Source organism: Podarcis gaigeae (assembly GCF_964106915.1).
Source record: "Podarcis gaigeae genome assembly, chromosome: 2".
NCBI lineage: Eukaryota > Metazoa > Chordata > Lepidosauria > Squamata > Lacertidae > Podarcis > Podarcis gaigeae.
This window is the reverse complement of record NC_139679.1, coordinates 40747771-40769405: the sequence shown is the minus strand read 5'-3', so window position 1 is coordinate 40769405 and position 21635 is coordinate 40747771. Positions and strand designations below refer to the sequence as shown.

The 21635-nt window shown below is 42.2% G+C and overlaps 1 protein-coding gene across 1 annotated transcript in view; it reads left to right on the top strand.

Annotated features, from left to right (window-relative positions):
- The window catches only part of LOC310838470 (heparan sulfate glucosamine 3-O-sulfotransferase 3A1-like), a 71670-nt gene extending 50856 nt beyond the window's left edge, over positions 1-20814 (top strand). The window contains exon 2 of the mRNA XM_083725930.1: positions 18632-20814. Within this exon, the coding sequence (XP_083582056.1) occupies positions 18632-19250 (619 nt within the window). The 3' untranslated portion in view covers positions 19251-20814. The remainder of the gene's footprint in view (positions 1-18631) is intronic.
- Positions 20815-21635: the final 821 nt, after the last annotated feature.

Sequence of the window (21635 nt, the reverse complement as noted above, 5' to 3'; positions counted from 1 at the left end):
CACTTTCAAAGACACTGTGAAGTGGGGTGAAGGTACCAGTTGGGGTTGATGAAGAGTCAGGCTTCCTGCCAATAAGCAATGCATGGCAAGGCAGATGCACTCTCCAAGTTCTTACATCACAATGTTTACTCAGAAGCAAGTGTCATTGAGTTTGGTGCGGCTTGCTCTCAGGTAAGTGGGCTCAGTGGCGTATCAGCAAGGCACAGGGGCAGTTGCCCCAGACACGAAATTGTTAGGGACGCAACATTTCAACACCCAGTGCTGCCTCAATACAGCTCTGTCTCTGGGCTGCATTGAAAAAAGCCTGTCCATGTGGACCAGGAAGTGACCTCTTTTGACGAGGCCTCTTCTTTTCTCATCTCTTTGGCTGCCATTTCCTGGGTGACGTGGATGCCATTAGGCAGTTAAATATGTATGTATATATGTGCCCCTCCATGCAACACTGGGCACTGGCAACCCACGCTACGCCACTGTGTGGGGATAGGACTGTAGTTCTAATTTTGTATTGCCTCAGGCTACTGTTTAGCTAATATGATTGTCGTAAGTTGTAACCACTTCCCTTCATGTATATCTGCACATGAACATTTCTTGAGTTTCCTGATTTATGCATTGTCAGCGTACCAACAGCAGCTTTGAAAAGTAAGTTTAGTATGAGAATTGCAAAACCGTATCACTTCTCTTCCCACCCATCTTCCCGAAGCAGGCTGCCCATCTCAGCTACACCCTGGAATGCTAACAATAGGGAAGGAATAAGTGTAGGCTCTTCTGCATGTGTGCCATGCAAATCATTGGGATCAGGTGTTTGAAATGAGCACACCTGAAACTCAAATAAAAACCTGAGCAGATACACCCTTACTTAGCCTTTCTGTATTGTTGGTCACCCTCAGCGCATATTTTTTCATACTCGTATTGAAATTCACATCCCGCTCTTCCAGACAACATGCCAAATCAAGTCCGTTTACAGTACATTAAAATATTTTGATATAAGCATGGGTCATAGTGCATCTTATATCATCACTGGCTATAAAATAGGCATTTTCTGCTATTGCCCCTGTGTTGTGGAATGCCCTTCCTTTCTCCTGCCATATATGCAGAAGCAAATCACCAGTGGCTTCAGATGTAAAGATGAATTGATTTGCCCAGCCTTTCCATGACCAATCAGATCAGACCCTGTTTTATGTGTTTGACTCCCCTAACGCCTGTTTTCAATGATTTTATATTGCTGCTTTATTGGTGTTAAGCTGCATTTTAAAATAACGCTGAGTTTTTTTTTAGAATACTGCACACACCCTGGAATTTTTTGAAGTCTTAAGTGGTTTGTAAATGTTATTAAATAATTAAATGTCTTACTATTTGGACATTAAGCAGAATTAAATGGTATAGCATCATGTATGTGGGAGGCAGGGAAGCAATTTTTATGAACATCCCTCCACGCAATGGAGACCTCAGAGGAAAACAGCAAGTTAAATAGGCAGAACCATTCTCCACAGCATGGTAGTTTTCTATGGACAGTGAGTTTCATTTCCAGGAGACCATTCAGATATTTGATTCCTCTCATCAGACTAAAAACTGGTAAAGTCCCCAAATGGCTTAATTTTCTTGCTTGAACAAACTAGCATTTATAATAATAATAATAATAATTTTTTATTTATACCCCGCCCTCCCCAGCCAAGGCCGGGCTCAGAGCGGCTTACAAGCAATAATAAAAACAAGATGAATGATTACAACTTAAAAACAAAAATAAAATACAACATTAAAATAATGGAACATTAAAATATTAAAATGTAGCCTCATCGCAGGAGAAGGAAAAGAAAGAAAGAGGAGGGAAGAGAGAGAGAGAGAGAGAGAGAGAGAGAGAGAGAGAGAGGGAGGGAGGGAGGGAATCAAATTGGCTGGGCCAATTTAAGAGATATATATTTAAGATTTATATTTAAGAGATATATTCTGTAAGATACTCAGTGTATCACATAGCAAGGGGTGATTTGTCATGTCATAAGTGCAGAACTAAATACTGAGCTGGCTACTAAAAGGACTGTGATTCACAATACAATCAAGGCTGGTTACCCACAGCAACATTTCTTTCTTTTTGGTAAACCCAATGAGCAGTCAATTCATGTTAATCATGTAATTTCTATTTTGGTGGGTTTATTTTCTGACAGCAAGCATTGTTAATGTGAAGTGAGGGCTTGATCTTGACTCAGCTGAGCATAAGCTCAAAACCTTGTTAGAGGTATACACTTCTTCTGTGTATCTGAAGAAGTGTGCATGCACACGAAAGCTCATACCAATAACTAACTTAGTTGGTCTTTAAGGTGCTACTGGAAGGAATTTTTTTTGTTTTGACTATGGCAGACCAACACGGCTACCTATCTGTAACTGGAACCTTGTTAGAAAGATGCCTTCTCGTTTTGGAAAGCACATTGCTTTCTGACGTGTCAGGGATGAATTTGATTCTTTGCTGAAATTCTCTAATTTTTATTCCAACACAAACAATTGTACATTCCTCTGTCTTGAAATTTGTTCTTTCAAAACATTGATATTTGCCATGTCCTGACTCCTGACTTTTCAAATGGAAGTTTCTGCTAATGTTACATAGTTTTTTCTCTCCCTCTCTTACAACATGCACACACACACACACACACACACACACACACACACCAATATTAGCAGAGGTGGAAGAAAACCTTGAACTAGCTTCCTCCTAAACTTTGTATTCTTAGTTTCTGCCCTATTAATGCTGTAATCCTGTACAAGCATGTAATATGCATGTATAAAATTGCACTGTAAGGCACAGAGCCCACGCATACCTAAAGGACTTAGCTATAAACCAGGGAGTCCTTGGTCACTGGATGGCTTATAGATTCTTGACTGTCAGGGATCCCACACAGTAGGTGGAAATGCACATAGAGACAAAATTGCACCCTGCATGGATCCTTGCAAACTACAGTCTTCATTTCCCGTCCCCCCACATCCGCACCTACACTATGACATATAAATTAAATAAATTAACATGCACACATCATTCTACTAGGTATTTTGCTTACAATATTTGTCTAATGTACAAGGTTGATGTAAAGCAAGGGTGGGCAACCTTTGGCTCTGCAGATGTTCTTGGACCACTGCTCAAATAATCACTGATCATTGGCCACATTGACCAGGGTATCAGAGTTCAACAACATCTGTTTTTTTTATAATTATTTTTTTTTAGTTTTATATAATACAGAAAAAAGAATAAAGAACGTATTGCAAAAGTAAAGAAGAAAGGTTACAAATTTTTCTTACTCCTTTTTCCAAATCTGTTGGACTTCCCCACGTCCTCCCAACCCTGCATTCTCTGTGATGCATAACGTCTGCAATTTGTTAACTTGTTTCAATACTTATTATATCTTCTTTTTTATCATGTTACCCAATCTCAAATGTAATATAACCCAAATCATGTACATTTTCATTTTAACACAATAAAGTTGTTTCATTATTCTATCTCTGACTCCTTGTACCTTAATTTCCATTTCTTTAATTTAACATTACTGAAACTAGAATTTCCTAGAGGGTGCGTTTTTTAACATTCATACAACTTATAATGTTTTTGCAAATAGTCTTTAAATTTTCTCCAATCCTCCTCGAATGTTTCTTCTCCCAAGTCTCGGATTCTGCCAGTCATTTCGCCAAGTTCCATATAGTCCATCAACTGCGTGTGCCATTCCTCCAGTGTGGGTAAATCTTGTGTCTTCCAATATTTTGCAATCAGAATCCTTGCTGCTGTAGTAGCATACATAAAAAAAGTTCTGTCCTTCTTAAACACTCTCCGGTCCACCATGCCCAGAAGGAAGGCCTCTGGTTTCTTAGGTAAGGTAAATCTCAGTACCTTTTTTAGTTCATTATGAATCATTTCCCAGAAGGCCTTCACTTTCGGGCAGGTCCACCAGAGGTGAAAGAATGTCCCTTCCGCCTCTTTACATTTCCAGCATTTATTATCAGACAGGTGATATATCTTAGCAAGCTTGACTGGGGTCATGTACCACCGGTATATCATTTTCATAATGTTTTCCTTCAAGGCACTACATGCCGTAAATTTCATTCCGGTGTTCCATAACCTTTCCCAGTCTTCAAACATAATGTTATGCCCCAAATCCTGCGCCCACTTTATCATGGCGGATTTGACTGTCTCATCCTGAGTATTCCATTTAAGCAGCAGGTTATACATTCTCGAAAGTAATTTACTTTTTGGTTCTAACAATTCTGTCTCTAGTTTCGATTTTTCCACCTGGAATCCAACCTTCTTATCTACTTTGAAGACCTCTTGAATTTGTGCATAATGCAACCAATCTCGCACCTTGTTTTTTAGTTTTTCCAAGCTCTGCAACCTCCAATTGTCTCCAATCTTTTCAATGATTTCCCCATATTTAGGCCAATTGGCTTCCATATTAGGTCTCTTACGTGCCTTGGCCTCCACCGGCGAGAGCCACCTCGGAGTCTTACTCTCCAATAAGTCTTTATATTTTGTCCAGACCATTAAAATTGCTCTCCTGACAATGTGGTTTTTAAACAATTTGTGCACTTTAACCTTGTCATACCACAAATATGCATGCCACCCAAAAGCATTGTCAAACCCTTCCAGATCTAGGACATCAGTGTTTTCCAGTAAAATCCAATCTTTCAACCAGCAGAAGGCTGCAGCTTCGTAATATAACCTCAAGTCTGGCAGGGCAAATCCCCCTCTTTCTTTCGCATCAGTTAGTATCTTAAACTTTATTCGGGGCTTTTTGCCCTGCCAAACAAACTTAGAAATATCCTTCTGCCACTTTCCAAAACATTCCACCTTGTCCACGACCTGTAGGGTCTGAAACAAAAATAGCATTTTTGGCAATACATTCATCTTTATAGCTGCTATTCGGCCCAACAAGGAAAGTTTCAATCTTGACCATGTTTCCAAATCTCTTTTGATTTCTAACCAACATTTCTCGTAGTTATCCTTAAACAAATTCAAATTTTTGGAGGTCAGATACACCCCTAGGTATTTTACTTTTTTAACCACATTTAATTCTGTTTCCTTCACAAACTCATCTGTTTCTGTACTTGTCAAATTTTTTGCTATAACCTTAGTTTTTTGCTTGTTCAGCTTAAATCCCGCCACCCGACCAAAGTCCGAAATTAATTCTAACACTCTTTTAGTACTAGAGACAGGCTCCTGCAATGTTAATACCAGGTCATCTGCAAATGCTTTCAATTTATATTGTTTCACTCCGACCTCAATTCCCTGTACCAACCGGTCCTTTCTAATCATGTTCAATAGCACCTCCAGAACTGAAATAAACAATAGGGGGGATAGGGGGCACCCCTGCCGTGTCCCTTTTTCAATTTTAAACTCCTCTGTCACCACATTGTTTACTATCAATTTCGCTTTTTGTTCTGAATATATTGCTTCTATTCCATTTTCAAACCCCCGCCCCACTCCCATCCCTTCCAAATTTTTCTTCATAAACATCCAGGAAATATTATCAAAGGCTTTCTCTGCATCAATAAAAATTAACACCGCTCTAGTATTTAGATTTGTTTGTAAAAGTTCCAAAATGTTGATAATGTTTCTTGTGTTGCCAGACAAATGCCTACCAGGGAGAAAGCCAGCCTGGTCTTTATGGATCACTTCATTAAGCACTTTTTTAAACCTACTTGCCAAAATATCTGCAAAAATTTTGTAATCCACATTTAGGAGTGAGATGGGGCGGTAGTTCTTCAGCTGAGTCTTTTCAGTTTCTAGTTTGGGTATCAATGTGATGAAGGCTTCTTTCCACGTTTCCGGTGCCTTCCTCCCCTCCATAATCTGGTTACAAACCTCCAACAAAGGCTGTATCAAATAGTCTTTCAAAACCTTATAGTATTTGGAGGTAAGTCCGTCGGGGCCTGGAGATTTCCCCCCTAATCTCATCAACCTTTTTATTCGCCTGTTCTGCTTTTTGACAAGCTTCCACCGCAAGCTTATAATTTTCAGTCGTTACCCCTTGTAATTTTTCAATTGCCTGGGTATGATGGGAAACTTGCTCAGATAATTTAGTGATAGAGGATGTAGCTTGGTCAATTTTTGATGATTGATTGTCCACTTTTTGATTTAAAATTCCAAGTTGTTCCAAGATTTGCTTCAGGACTATTTCAGATCCTCCAGTTGCCATATCTTCTGCAGCAGGCTCTGCAGCAGGCTCTTCAAATTCCACCTCCTGTGCTGTCAGCACAGTTGGAACGGATGATCTTCGTTGATGAGATAGGGTTGTTTGAACAAGTTGCCCTGGTTTCTTTTCTTTCTCTTTAGCTTTAGCTGCTCTTGTTCTCCCTGTACCACTCATTCCACACCTGCCTCTGTTCAAGGTCAAGTTTTCTTTTGTTTCATAAGTTAGACAAAGTCCAGAGTGTAAACAATTTAACCACAGAGAATCACAATAAAGTACAGTTCCCAGGCCTCTATATCTCCACAATCCTCTAGGTGGGGGTATTTCAAAGTTTCAAGGAAGGAGAGAACTCTTGTCTGCCATTGAAGTTCTTATATTCCCTATGTTAAGTCTTTGATAGTTCCAGAGCACAAAAGGAAGTTTCCACAGGCTTTCTTTGTCTTAAAGAGAAGCCACAAGGTGTCAAGAAGGGTCCCAGCAACAATGTTTAAACGTTAATGTCTCAGTCTATGTATCAGTTAAGCTCCAATAACAGTATCAGCAGTTTGACAGCTCTCCTTTACACACTGACAGCCCGATCGCTGGGTTGTCTCTTTTAACTCCATATAACTCAAAATTAGGAAGAAGGTCCCAAAGATAAAATCCACAACTTTTACAGAGATTTCCTGCTTGTCTTTTCGCTACAAAGTCTGTCAAATACACCCTCGTTTTACTTTTACAGTCCCCTTTCAGCGCTTCAGCACTCTTCTGCGCAATTGCTTTAATCTGGTTAGCAGGATCGGGAGACGGACTTCCTGTTACTCGCCTCCCGTTTTCAGCCGAATTTCAACCAAATTCCCAAATTTTCCGATGTTTAGCTCCCCTTACTCACGGGTATGTAGCAGCCAATTTTGATGTTTTCAAGAAGAAAGGTCGGCGCTCATCAGCAGCAGCAGCGCGGCTTTGCATCCACGAAAAGAGCGATGAACTCACAGCGCCGCTCCCCCTTTCGCGTTCCGGAGCCCCTTACGGAGCCCCTTCTTCGTTTCCGGGGGGGCTTTGGGCGCCCGCCGAGTCCCACGGCCGCAGGCTCGCTCTGCCTGCGGTTTTTCTTAACGGGTCTCCGCTTTGCCGTAGCGGACGACCCTTTTTCGCGGAGCCCCTCTTCACCAGGTAAAGAGGACCGCCATTGCTATTTTGCGCCGCCTCCGGAAGTCCCAGAGTTCAACAACATCTGGTTGTTGGTGCAGGTTGGCTTTTCCTATTGTAAGGATTAGTGAGAAAACGCACATGGCACATCTCTAAAGTGCTGTGTGAAGTCTAACAAGGGTTGTTAAGTCAACATGCACTTTGAGTGGGTTCTTTGAATAGTTTGAACCCTCCCTATCCCCATAAAAATTTCCACATATGTGTTGTTGTCAATCAGTGCCTCTCTCCATTCAGTGAAGAACCGGGCTTGGATACAATACTAGTATATGTCAGTTACTGGAGCCACATTCAGTATGCAAACACCAGGACTTGTTTGCAAGCTGAAATGTAAATTCAAGTCCTGTTTGCACTTTAGCCAGGGCGGAGAATAATGCTGTTAAAGAAGTCCTATTGAAGAGCTACCAGCAAGTGAGAGATCTGGATCCATTACAAAGTCACACAACATGTGCAACCTCCCCTACTGAAAAACCACAGGCATCCCACACAGTTGCGGGCAAGCCTAAAGAAACAGCAGCATTCATTACCAGCAGCTTATTTCACGAAATGGAAAAACACCGTAGTGTCTGTGTGCACCAGCAAAGAAGTCTCCACAGAGCTTGAAAGGGAGTCTGCCACAGACTCAGAAGAAACCATTTTAGGTCATCTCCTTTGTGGTGAAAGTCAGGCAACTATGGATGAAAGCACTTTCACCTCATACCCCCGTGGCAAGATCAAGCTTGCCCTTCTTTTAGCCCCACCAAGTTATTATATATTTCCCATGAGGCGATGATGGAGATGCAATCATGCTTGATGTGGGTAAAAAAAAATCCAAAGCGGAAAAATTTTCAAGTGCCCCCCGCCCACAGAAAAGTTTCTGTTTCATTAGGAACAATGAATTGATGCCCACTGCAGATTCCTATTAGGCAAGTGTACCATTAAAAAAAAAAAACCTACGCAAATGACCCTAATTTGCAAAGGAGCTTTTTTCCAGTTCAGACATTTCCAGAAAACTATAGTTCATTCCTACAACCAGTCAACACACCAAACTGACCTTCTGATGGCAGCTTAACCACAAAAGCTCACCATCTCAAACATTCATCCAGATTTGTCCCCGTTTCTGCAGGGTTGTGAATTAGAATTCAATACTGATTCATTTACTGTAGGCTTCATGAGAGGGCACAGCCCACTGGGATGTTCTGAAGTGTCTGCTCCCCAAGAGGTTCTTCAGCAGCTCCCATTCATTTCAGTGGGCTTGCACAGGAGAATTTCCCAATGGATTGCTTCCATCATTAATGGCCGTGGTCACTTCTGTCAGGATACCAGACTAGCTTCAGTGGGACTTCAAAGCAAGAATATAAAAACACAAAGAATCTTTCTAAATGGGTCAGATGTCCTGCTTGGGGTACTTCTGGCTTTCTCAACTGTTTGTTGGGTCAGATACACACTGTGCATTTTGGGATTCATCATAGCATAAGAACATAAGAAAAGCTCTGCTGGATCAGACCAAAGGCCTATCTGGTCAACATTCTGTTCTCTCACAATAGCTAGCCAGATGCTGATGGGAAACCTTCAAGCAGCACTTGAGTGCCACAGGGCTCTCCCTACTTCTGAGCCCTAGCACAGGGTGCCACAGGGTTCTCCCTACTTCAGAGTCATAGCAAATGCCCCTTTTGCTTTTGGCCAGCCAGAAACTGCCCAAGCTTATGCTGTTTGTTTTATGAAATGCAGTGATTCCTGCTGTGCATAGCCCACTGTCCCCATAGAGTTTTCAAACAGTAAGCCACTATGTAATTTAATATTGAAGGTGAAAAGGCTGCCTAACTTATTCAACAGAAGAAGATTTTCACATCCCTTCAGATTAATCCCAAACCTTACACAGCCAAAACCATTTTTTCTGTCCATAGTTTGTTTGCTTGAGTGGGGAGGTGGATCAGATTCAAGTTTATGCTGGAAACAAGACCATGCCCTTCAAAAAGAGAATATTAGCTTATTTTTCTAGGCTCTGAATAACCTCCATAGTGCGTACTGCACTTTCTTCTCAGTGCTACCGTCATAAGACAAAGTAGCTATAAGAAATGGCTTTATGCTGAGTCAGTAAACTAAGGAGGTTTTTCAATTCCAAAGACTTCCTCCTGCGTCAGACTATTGGTCCATTTTCCCTTTTGCAATTTGATCAGTAATTGGGAGATTTTCTCTGATCCCGCCACCTGAGATCCTTTGGTCCAGGGATGAGGGGTGACCTGTGGCCTTCTAGATGTTGCTTGGGATCCCACTCTCATCAGCCCCAGCCAACATGGTCAACAGTCAGGGATGATGAGAGCTGTAGCCCAACAACATCTGGAAGGTTTCAGGTTTCCCATTCCTGCTTTAACCAGTCATGCTGCATCTGCAATCTTATAGTTATGGGTCATACGCTGTACTAGTGAGTTATATATATTTATATATAGCCATGTGTGTGCTGTGCTTTCCTTCTGCTGTTTACGTGTCTTGGGTGGAACTATGATTGGCTTCGAGGTTCTATTGAGAGGAAAGTGTGGCCACTTGCAACCAAGTGAAGCTGCCCGGGTGCCAGGATGGCGCCTGATGTTTTCCATCATCTGGAGGTGCATGCCTGGGGGTCCTTAGGTCTTGCCTGTTTCCACACACTAGCAAAACATTCTGCAGAATTCTATCTGTGATATTTTAACTTCACAATCAGAATGAAAAAAGTTGCATTGAAAGATACGACTTTCAAGCCATTTGACCCCCAAATGGCAAGTAGACATTCTGCTTTGGCGCCTGTAACCCTGATTTAAGGAACCATTTGGTGCCTAGTTAAATATATCCGAGTTTCTAACGTTGCTCCCAGGCAGTGAGTGGTCTGTCAGTTTAACATTGTAAAGCTCCTGTCTTCCCCCCCTTCCCCCATCCTTGCCTTGAATCATACCTCCAAGTACAGCAATAGCGCCTTGGCACCTCTGCATGTTGCTTGAAATGTAAACAAAACACCAAGTGAACAAATGCCGGAGGCAGCAAACGCTGTGAAGTAACAGCAAAAGGTGTCAAGATGCCATGATCCCATGGTGGATTGATGCTTTTATCAGAATTTCCTTCTCTCCCCCCCCGCCCGGCCCCCAGCTTTCTTTCTTTCAAAGCATTGCATGTTGTTGACTCACAGTGCCAGTGGGGAGGTGTTTTGTTTTATCTCCTCCTGCCCACATATGCAAAACCCTGATAACTCTGCATTAACAAGCAGCTTTCATTTTTAACCGGCACTGTCATCTGAGCAGCAAAGCATCTCTCGAGAAGCAACACACAACTAAATCATGTTGGATGGCCCCCGTCTTTTTCCAGAGATGAACTCATTGATATGTGAGATTTATGTTGTGCACTTCCCCACTGCTACAAGAGAGAGTAGAGTTGAAGGAGTGTGGGAGGGGGAGGTCAATGAGGCTCTAGTCTGGTGGCAACCAGCGTCATGACCAATGTGCTACAAGTAGGGACATCAGGGAATTTCCAATGAAAGCAGAGATAAGAGCAGAAATGGCCAGTGTTCATGTATTCATCCCATGTCCAGAATGGAAATTGATCCTGTGAATATGACCGGTATTTGCAATTGTTGCTTTCAGCCCGCAAATGATACGTAATTGATAATGTTTCCCCATTATTTTGTTCTGTTTCTTTCATGCTAAAATGAATGGGGCAGAATAATGTAATGAAAATATAATGTTCACAGTTAAATTCTGTAATTATGATAGTGAGACAAATAACTTAGTTTTTGGTGGAAGATGAACTGCAGCAGAATGGAAACATTGTTGCATGAGACAAATGCATGTATTTTGATCTGAGATAAGGGAGAGGTATGGATAGCCAAGACCATAGACCTGTCTTCTTCTGTTCAGGCATGTAATTTTGTCATTCATTTCAAGTGGATGGTCATCCACCCACCCTTCAAAATAGACCAGCCTACCTACCGAGAAATAAATGTGCCATTATCATAAAGCAGTAGCAATGTGGCAGTGGTAAAGGTAGTTCCTTGTAGTTTGTTTGGAATGAAACAAACCATGAGCCTAGGTTGGCATATAAGGCTAAGCCAAACCACCATAGTATAGTGGCAACAGGACCAGGGAAGGAGCAAAGCACCAGCACATTGCTTATTCACTTTAAGCTATCATTTGGCTCAGTGTTTCATGTGAATCAGGCCAGTGTGAGTGTTTAAAGTTTCTGAGTAACCCAGAGGTAAAGCAATGAGAAAGTAGAGCACATAAGAAAAAAATAAAATCATACAAAAATAGCACTGTCAGGGGCACACTGCTAACACTTTGATCTAGAGGATGGGTCCTTCAACTTTAAAAGTCTTTAGAATTATTGAAAACATACCTTAATGGTGAGATACATGTTGCGTGCAAATGTCAGCCAACGCTCCAATGGCCTCTGAAGGACAAGTCATTCAGGGAGGTTGTACTTTGGACCACCATATTGCAATTCTCCCCCAAACCACCCACCCCTGTAGGGTTCCAAAGAATGATATAGCAGAATGGACTTGAATAGCAAATTAGATAAAGGCGATGGTGGGAGGGGAATGGCAGTGAGAAACATTTAAGCTTTAAACCCACCTTCAAGCAATTCCTAAGTTGAATATAGGCACTTCCAGACTGCTGGTATTTTCAGGTGGGATTCAGTCATATACATGCAGGTCTCGCTTACTGAACACAGTGCATTCCCAGGAAATAATTCATGAGGCTAGTGTTTGCATTATGAGCTGATGGTTTCCATTATTTCCTTTGTGAACATGTCTTTTCCACGATCTCTCTCCCCACACCCACCATGGTTTCTTTCGACCAGCAAAAGAGAGTCAAAGGGAAAACAGATTTGTCCAATCTCTCCTGCTTTCTTAATTGTCCAATCTCTCCCCCTTCCCTCTCTTTGCACTTTCTGTCCTAAATGTTTGCCATTGACCAGCAAAATACAATAAATTAGGAGGTGGGCAAATTCCATCTGTTTGGATATCTGAATTTGAGGAATGTGTAGAGATGTTTGCGCATAATTCTTTATTTTCAGAACAAAAAAAATTCCTTCCAGTAGCCCCTTAAAGACCAACTAAGTCAGTTCTTGGTATGAGCTTTCGTGTGCATGCACACTTCTTCAGATACATTTTCGTGTGCATGCACACGAAAGCTCATACCAAGAACTGACTTAGTTGGTCTTTAAGGTGCTACTGGAAGGAATTTTTTTTTGTTTTGACTATGGCAGACCAACACGGCTACCTATCTGTAACTTTATTTTCAGATAAGTGAATTTTCGCATGGTGGGAAGTGTGGGAACTGGCACATTCAGGTTGGGCAATTATAGTTGTTTGAGTAGTTTGGCATAAGAAACCCAATTCTTAAAACATTGGACTTTTTGTGATGGATAAAGTGATGAGGAAACGCCCTGGAAAGTGTGGGATGATACTTGTTTTGATGCAACGTCATCTCACCTCCTGGCAAACAAATGAGGATGAATGCTCATCAAATAGCCAACATTGTCTAATCTCCCTGCAAACAAATCCAGATGAATGCTCAGTAAACAGGTTTTCTAGAACTGCCCTCTGTGCCTGTGCCTTTCATCATGAAACTGCTTTTGCAGTGGAGCATGCTGACTGGTGTTGGCGAAAGCCCATCTGTACAAATCCATAAACATTGCCTCCTTCAGCCAACAGGACAATGGAAATGCATGTCTGAGCGCACACTACATCGTGCCTGTGGACCACGTTTTGCTCCTGCGATAAGACTTTGCACAGCCTCTGGGACTTGGAGGCTCATGTGGGGAGGTGTGTGAATAAGACACTCAGTGGGGCTGGGCCTAGTACCAGGCTTGCTTTTGTACAAATATTCCCCCCCCCCCCTCCTGCAGCTTTGGCATCTCTTTCTTTTGCATTGTTTCTCCAGCAGTTATTTAATGCAGCCTTTGGGGGCCATGGTCAGGTCAATGGTAACAATGCCAAAGATAAGGATAAACGATTGTGTCAGTGTGTGTGAGCACTCAGGGATGGCTCTGCCGTAAGGCCCCGTGCTCCGTAATGTGCCACTCTTTGTTCATTGCACCCAAGGGCATCTGCATGGAAACTGTATCTGTACTGCTTACAAGCTTGCCCGCTGCTGCTCTTTTCTTCTTCACTTGGCATCCTGAGCCTATATAATTCAAGACACAATTGCCCATTCAGCAATCGCCACCAAGCATTGCAAAGCGAGAAACAGAATGCTGGAGGGGAATGAAGGAGGCTGTGTAAAGAGGAACTATCACACCGTGAACAGCAAAACCTGTTCAATGGTCATTCTTCTCTCCCATCGCACCCCAGAAGAAAGATAATCAGAGCAACAGTCATCCGGCCCCATTCCGTTTTTATCCTGAAACTGTTCTTAACCTGAGGCACCACTTTAGCAAATGGGGCCTCCTGCTGCCACCATGCAATTTCTGTTCTCATCCTGAAGCAAAGTTCTTAACTGGGGGTTCTATTTCTGGGTTAGTGGAGTCTGTAACCTGAAGCGTCTGTAACCCGAGGTACCACTGTATGGGCATGTTGGCAGCCAAAACTTCTTGGGGGAGAGGACAGGGGTGGATCTAGCCAGGGATATGTTCTGGCTTCTGGGATAGCTGTGCAGCCTGCATTCGCACACACATTTCCCCTTACTTTTTAGGAGGGAAAAAGTGAGTCTTATAGAGCAAAAAAATACGGTAATTTGAGAATAGTCAAAGTTTTGGTTAGTCAGCATTTGTCAAATGCTATTGCTCCTATGACGACTGCTGGTGGTCAGATGCAATGCCTGAACTGAGGGATATTTAATAGACATGGTGCTTAGTTCCCAAATTCTTGGTTCTGTTGTTCCCAAGCTTCCATTGAAGCATTAGCTTTAGGCCTTCAGTAGCATACTTGAAGCATGGCTGACCTATCAGCTGCATGGGTAGAACTGAGTCAGTGCTAGACTGTGAATTTAGACTACGCATATAAAAAGTACTCTATTTCAGAGAAGGCATCCTCTTCCATTAAATAATTAAATAGACACACACCCCCATCCTACTAAATTTAAAATAACACAGTCCATTTATTCTGGCAAAAAATCATTTGGAAATTATGTTTGCCAAAATATTTCTGTGGCTCTGATCTTTTTCAAGTGGCTCCTTCTCAATAAAATCCAGATGCCACCCATCCATAAGGCCCTACAGGCTGCTGTTTATGTCCATGAAAGATGCCTTTGTCATTCATTAATCTCTCCAAAGCTGTGGCAGGACATGCCTAGTGGCTCCCAACAACATGCAATCCGTGGCTTCAGCCTGCCAAGTGTTGACATAAGCAGACAAAGATAGCATTCATCTCCCAGTTCTGAAGAAGACTAATGTGCTACAAAGATGCCACCTAAAAGTTTGAGTTCCCCGGTAAATCAAGATATGAGCAATCAACCTTCTGTGTTTGCTTTGTTAGGGTAGCATTTCGGTGGCTCCTCTCAATCTTAAGAATGGGTAATTAATGTTGGACTTGGCAATATCTGGCCCTATTGTGAATCATCTGGGAAAATCTTTGTTTGCTTTTATGGGACTGGGTTTTGGCTGACCCTTTCTGTAAGCATCCTTTTTAAAAGAGGAAGCTCACAAAAGTCTGTCTTTAAAGTTAGATGATCCTACAGTGCTCTGTTGCCATCTAACAGTTATTAAGCTCTTTCAGGTGTTTGAAAACAGTTAAGAACTGTGGCTTCTGGGGCACATTCAGACGCAGTACCTAGGAAGACTCCAGTGAAGTCTTTGTCTATGTAATCACACATTGGCCTGATGTGGTTATAAGTCCACCGAACAGCTTAATTTCAATTTTGCTGGACCACAATCATAAATTCATCCAGTCCCATTTTGTTTGGACGTTTTTAAAACAATGCATGAATAAATTGTATTTAAATTAAATGCATTTTGTATGCACTTTTTTGTACACAAAACACCTATTTTTCAATAAGGTTTCACACCAAAACTGCACTGCAGAATTCAGATAAGTGCATAATCCAACTGGGAATTTTGTTGTGAGCTGTAAGCAAATACAGAAGTGTCATACCAGGTCAGTGTGCTGCAGAAAGCAGACCAAATGCATTCCTCTCTCATTCCTAAATGTGGTTTTAAAATGTGACAATTACTCAGAGGGAGAAGTGTGATGATTTGCCGCATTTATGTAAACTAAATGTATCAAAATAAGAATTATTTTCACAACCATACCTTTTGTAATGAAACACGCACAGAGTCAGACTGCCTATTCTTGCTTCCTGGATACTTATTTAGTAGTAGGTATACAATCTAGCAGTCGTTGCTCTTGCATCACGTTGGGCTATCTTTTTAAAGGGAGATGAGTGTCGCATGATAGAAACATCCCATGATGTTCTCTCTAATTTATTTTGACCCAGTGTCATCTCAGTTTTGCAAGTCATCTTGATTACATTCTCCAACTGAACATCACAACTTTAGACTTTTGAATTAATGTTGTAATTATTCTTACCCAAACCCTCACAACAGTTTCCATTTAGGATTTACATATTAGTCTCTCTCTCTTTTTGGTTCATATCAGTTTCACATGTGTTTATTTGTAAGTCTATTCCATCCTGCTTCCACATTAATCTTCTGTTTCTTAAAAATGCACATGGAGGACATAAATATGCATTTCTGGAAGTATTCCCCCCCCCCCAAAAAAATATGCCTTTCTAAATTTCTCTCAAAGTAGGCATTTCTTCTCTCTCTCTCTCTCTCTCTCTCTCTCTCTTAAAAAAAGCTTATCATAAAATATTCATCTTTATACTACATTGGATCATTTTTAAAGCCAAAAACTGCAATGCAAAACCCACAGAAGTACAAAATCCAAAGGATAACTGTGTTGTGATCTCCGCATTAGTCTGGGAGATGCAGTTCCTATCAGAAATCACAAAGAACAAATTCCTCTAGCAACCCTAGTTTTCTTCAGGCAGATGATTCCTTGTTGAATTGCTTTTGTTGCTAGGATTCCCATCTTCCCACTCACATTCAGCTTAAAGCACCAGTTGTTTTGCCTTCCCTTGATGACGTCGTTTTGAATGTTTGAAAACTCAAAACATTCTCCCACCCCCACTCCCCAAAACCCCCACCCCACATGTTATCATCAGTTTGGTGAAATATATAGGGTTGCATCCAGTGTTGCTGTTCTACTTCCACAATGGCACTTCCTCCTTCTCTCCCCTGCAACCCTCTGTGCACCCTCAAATTCTCTTCCAAAAGGCTGGGGGATATTCTGGGAAGGGTGAGCTAAGGGAAGGGAGAGGAATTGGAAGCCCCATTCCATAAGTGGAAGATCACTCATGTAGCATTGGATACTCATAGTGTTGAGTTTGGACTGAGAAACCCATATTCAGATGCCCATTCAGCTTTGAAGGTCACTTGACTCTAACTAACCACACATGAGAATAAAATGGTAAGATGAAAAGGACTGCTTTGGGGTAGAGTGAGAGGTGACTAAAAACAAAAACAAAAAACCTAATGTTTTTTCACATGCAACATACAGAAAAGAAACTTCCTTCCCCCTCCCCCTCCCCCTCCCCCTCCCCCTCCCCCTCCCCAAGAGAGTACAACACAACATGCAAGGATGAGTGGAATGTATAAACATGCCATTACACAAACTAGATACAAGTAGAAGAGAAGAAGAAGAGTTTGGATTTGATATCCCACTTTATTACTACTCTAAGGAGTCTCAAAGCGGCTAACAATTTCCTTTCCCTTCCTCCCCAACAACACACACTCTGTGAGGTGAGTGAGGCTGAGAGACTTCAGAGAAGTGTGACTAGCCCAAGGTCACCCAGTAGCTGCAAGTGGAGGAGCGGAGATGCGAACCAAGTTCACCAGATTACAAGACTACCGCTCTTAACGAAGCTGGAGGTGTAACAGTGACTAGCTAAATGCCTCTAGGATGTCCAAAGGCAATAACCATCCCAGTCAGATGTGTGGGGTATGAATACAACAACAACAACAACAACAACCCCTATTTGTTCACACCAGGCATCTGGGATTCAGAGCTATACAACTTGGGAACACAGAGGAATTAGTTATCATCGCTAATAGCTTGTCTATAGACCTCTCCTCCATTAATTTGCCTAATATTTTTACAAGTCATCTAAGCTAGTTCCCAGGGCAGGAATGGGGAACCTGTGACCCTTCAGACATTGTTGGACTCCAACTCCCATCAGTGTCAGCCAGCATAATGATTGTACATCTTTTTTTCTAAACTGAATCTGCTGCCTGGCAATTTTAACTGAATAATTCCTAAGTAATAATTTTATGAGTAAGAAAAATAGCTACCACTTCCTTAGCAATTTGTAATAAAGGAAACCATTCCTATTTGCATCTGTGGGAATTATATCATAGCTAAATTACACTGTTTGGGTAGGATAGACTACTTACTGATATGTTTGTGGCGCAATGCACATGTAATAGCTACACTGTGCACATAACTGGAGATTTACCGTATTTTCGCTCTATAACACGCACCCGACCATAACACGCACATAGTTTTTAGAGGAGGAAAACAAGAAAAAAAATATTCTAAACGAAACAGTGGATGTATGATTTTTGTGGTTCATGCTGTGGTCACAGACATGTGATCTGACGGTGAGTTTGGGGTAGCCCAATGCAAAAATCCTGAGGATCCATGTGGATCCATGCTTTGTAACCACGTTTTAAGTGGGGAGGGAAGGAAAAGCACTCAAGGCACAAGGAGCATGCGTGGGGTGGGTGGAGAAGGATGCTGTTAATAATGCAGAAGAGGGGTATAAGAGGAGAAGGCTCCTCTCCTCTCCCACTTTGCTCCTTTAAAGCAAGCAGGCTCTCTGTCCCTCTCTCCTCCCCACTCAGCAGCTCTTCTCCCGCTTTGCTGTTTCAAAGCAAGCCACGGAGGAGGGAAGGAAGGGGAACCATGGATCCTCTGCTCACGACTGCAGCAGATCCCCCCGCCATCCGTAGGCATTCGCTCCATAACACGCACAGACATTTCCCCTTACTTTCTAGGAGGAAAAAAGTGAGTGTTATGGTGCAAAAAATACGGTACTTATTGTGTCAGATTTAGCTTATGAAAATGGATGGTATGGTTCCATGGCAATTGAGCCTTGGTGTAGATAGTAAAGCATTCAAACAAATGAAAAATGTGTTATGAGTGCTATGGGTAAGTGCAATCTACGTGCATGTATTTTGTTTGTGCCAGCTGGTCTTCATTGCAAGAGACCTCAACCAAACTTGCTGTTGAAGCCTAATTCTCCAAAAGTAATTTCGATCTCTCCTCTTTTCTGCATTAGGGATTTGATGCCAAGAACTCTTGATGGGCAGATAACCATGGAGAAAACTCCCAGCTACTTTGTCACCAAGGAAGCCCCGGCTCGCATCTCTGCCATGTCGAAGGGCACCAAGCTCATTGTGGTGGTGAGAGACCCAGTCACCAGAGCCATATCTGACTACACGCAAACTCTGTCCAAGAAGCCTGACATCCCCACCTTTGAGAGCCTGACCTTCAAAAACAGGACTACGGGCCTCATTGATACCTCCTGGAGTGCCATCCAGATTGGCATTTACGCCAAGCACCTGGAAAACTGGCTCCTGTACTTCCCCATTGGGCAGATCCTCTTTGTCAGTGGGGAGAGGCTAATCAGTGATCCAGCTGGTGAGTTAGGCCGAGTCCAGGACTTTCTGGGCCTCAAGAGGATCATCACGGACAAACACTTCTACTTCAACAAAACCAAGGGTTTCCCATGCCTGAAAAAGGCTGAAGGCAGCAGCAAGCCCCACTGCTTGGGCAAAACCAAGGGGCGGACCCACCCCAACATAGACCAGGAAGTGGTCCAGAGGCTGCGGGAATTCTACAGGCCCTTCAACATGAAGTTCTACCAGATGACTGGACATGACTTTGGCTGGGATTGAGGCTGGGGAAAATAATAATTTAAACAAATAAAAAGGAAAAATATATTTTTGTACATATCAAAAGAGAGGGGAAATTAATATTTGTGCTAATGTCTGGTGGTTCCAATTAATATTTTCATTTTGATGCACATATCATGGTTTTCTGTTTTTCTTGTTTTGTTAGTCAGGATTTATAGTATTCACTTCCACAAGGCTGTCCATTGAGATCTGGCCACTGCATCCAGTATGGGTCTGCCTCTTTCCAATTTTCCATTTGACATCTTTGAGGTTTTTATGAAGTAATTTGGCACTATTTGTCTATTAATTCTGGGTTCTGTGCCCAGATTTTTAACAAAATGGCATTAGTCGGTCACGTTGGTGACCAAAATAATCAGGTTTGGAAGATATTTTCCTAGTTCTACTGCTCTGGCATGACATGCTGTATGAGACTCAGATGTCAGCCTTATAAAATGATATGTCATAAGAGTCTGGGGTGGGATCCATTTTTATTTCACTTTTTTAATTTGAGAGAGAGTTTCATGATGTGAATTCAGTAAACAGCTTGAGAGGGGACTGTTTGATTTACAAAATTCTGCACTCCTTTCTTCCGCAGCTGACTTCATAATGACACTACAGCATCCACTCCTGGCATGTACCCTGATAGTGCCCAGCACAACCAGGAAGAGAAGGGTTCTCTCTAGCCCAAATACAGCATTATCATTTCCCAAGATGTAACAACGATTCTCTGTTTCATCTACTGAAGCTAAAGCACACCCTTGGGAATGGGTCATTAGGCATTTACTGAAGAGTGGTGTGAGGCCTTGTCCAAACATATGACTCCAAACCTAGATGTTTTCTCAGAGAAGATCCAATATCCAAACTAATTGAGATAAAGTATCTTCATTATAGTTTGAAAGGCTTTTCAAAGCCTTATCCCTCTACCCCCAACGAACCCACCTGTTGTCTCCGTAAAACCTTGTATTAGCTCAGATTTCTCTACCCAGAGCCCAGTGACAGCTGGGCTGAGTGGAAGAGTCAACAGTAGGAAGAGAGAAAACTAAGTCATTTTCTCTGTCATCTCCCCCACTTAAGCACAAGGGGTCATGAGGTTACCACTCACTACCTTCAGCCAACCCACTCGGCCTCCTGTCTCTGCTCAGAATGGCTCATCTCTAGCCTTAAGCCCTTTGCTGGCAGTGTCTTGTGCCATAAAACATCTGGGTAAACATTCAATAATCACCCAAACAAAGAAGGGAAAGTAGTTAATTGGTCACTTGAGAATGTAACATACGACAATGCTGGCTTGCTCCCGCTCACAGCAGTTCTTCTGTCTGAGAGTCTTCTGAGAACTTGGTTCATCCCAAAAACAGTGATCAGCCATTGGGAAAAAGTACTCTGTCTGGGGACTCTAAAAGGGAGGCGACCATCAGCACTAGCTGTGTTATTATACTGCCATGTGCCCTGAAATGGAGACTGGTTTACAATACACTTGGTACAGGGGGTACCAAGTAATACCATGGCCCTCTTTTGACCTGGTTATTCTCCCACATCCAAAACTACAGCATTGAATCATTTCCTATTACTGTATTGAAAAACAACAACATAGAGATATTTCAATAAACTTGAAAGCCTAAGCTAACAGTTATTGGTATTGGTGACAATTTAGGCCCATTGTTCCTGATAAGTATTTTCAGCCGTCCATGAATCTGGGAGGGTGACAACTTGATCCTAATCAGGTGGCACAGCTTTGCAATGTATGAGAAACATCTCTATATCCTAACTATATCCCAGTGTCATGGTTTGTAATTGGCCTGGCACAACTGATGCTCACGGGGACCTGGCAGAACAATATGAGGAGTAGGCTGAAATTAGAACTGGAGACCTGGGGTAATTATAGTTTGGTCTCTGTTCATATTTGTTAACACTGCAGGTCTCAAACTGCCCTCCCTCAGGTATCATACATTGGTGTTTCTGTCACATTTCCAGTTCTATGGGCCAAACTAGAATTGACCTTGGCTGACACATTTCTTTTCATGTGTCTGCCCTGTTTAAATACAAAGCGAAGGATGAAAGTCTTCTTTTAATGGTAAAAAAACACATGGGAAAAGAACAGCCAGCCCTCCCACCACCGATACCTTCTTTTCCCTCTTTCCATTGCTCCAATCAGTGTTCTCCACTCCCATCTCCCATGCACTAGAGCAGCCAGCTACAGGGCATCAAGGCACAGAACGGAAAAGGATTAGGTAGCCCTTTCGCACATACTCCTTTTACCCAGCACACCCATTTCACGTGTGAACAGGGTGATCACTTAAATGTCCCATCGCAGCTACTTTGGCCCTAAGTTGTCCTTGTCAGATTTTTTTAAGCATCCCCCCCAAAAAAATCAAACTGATATAGAGCATGTCA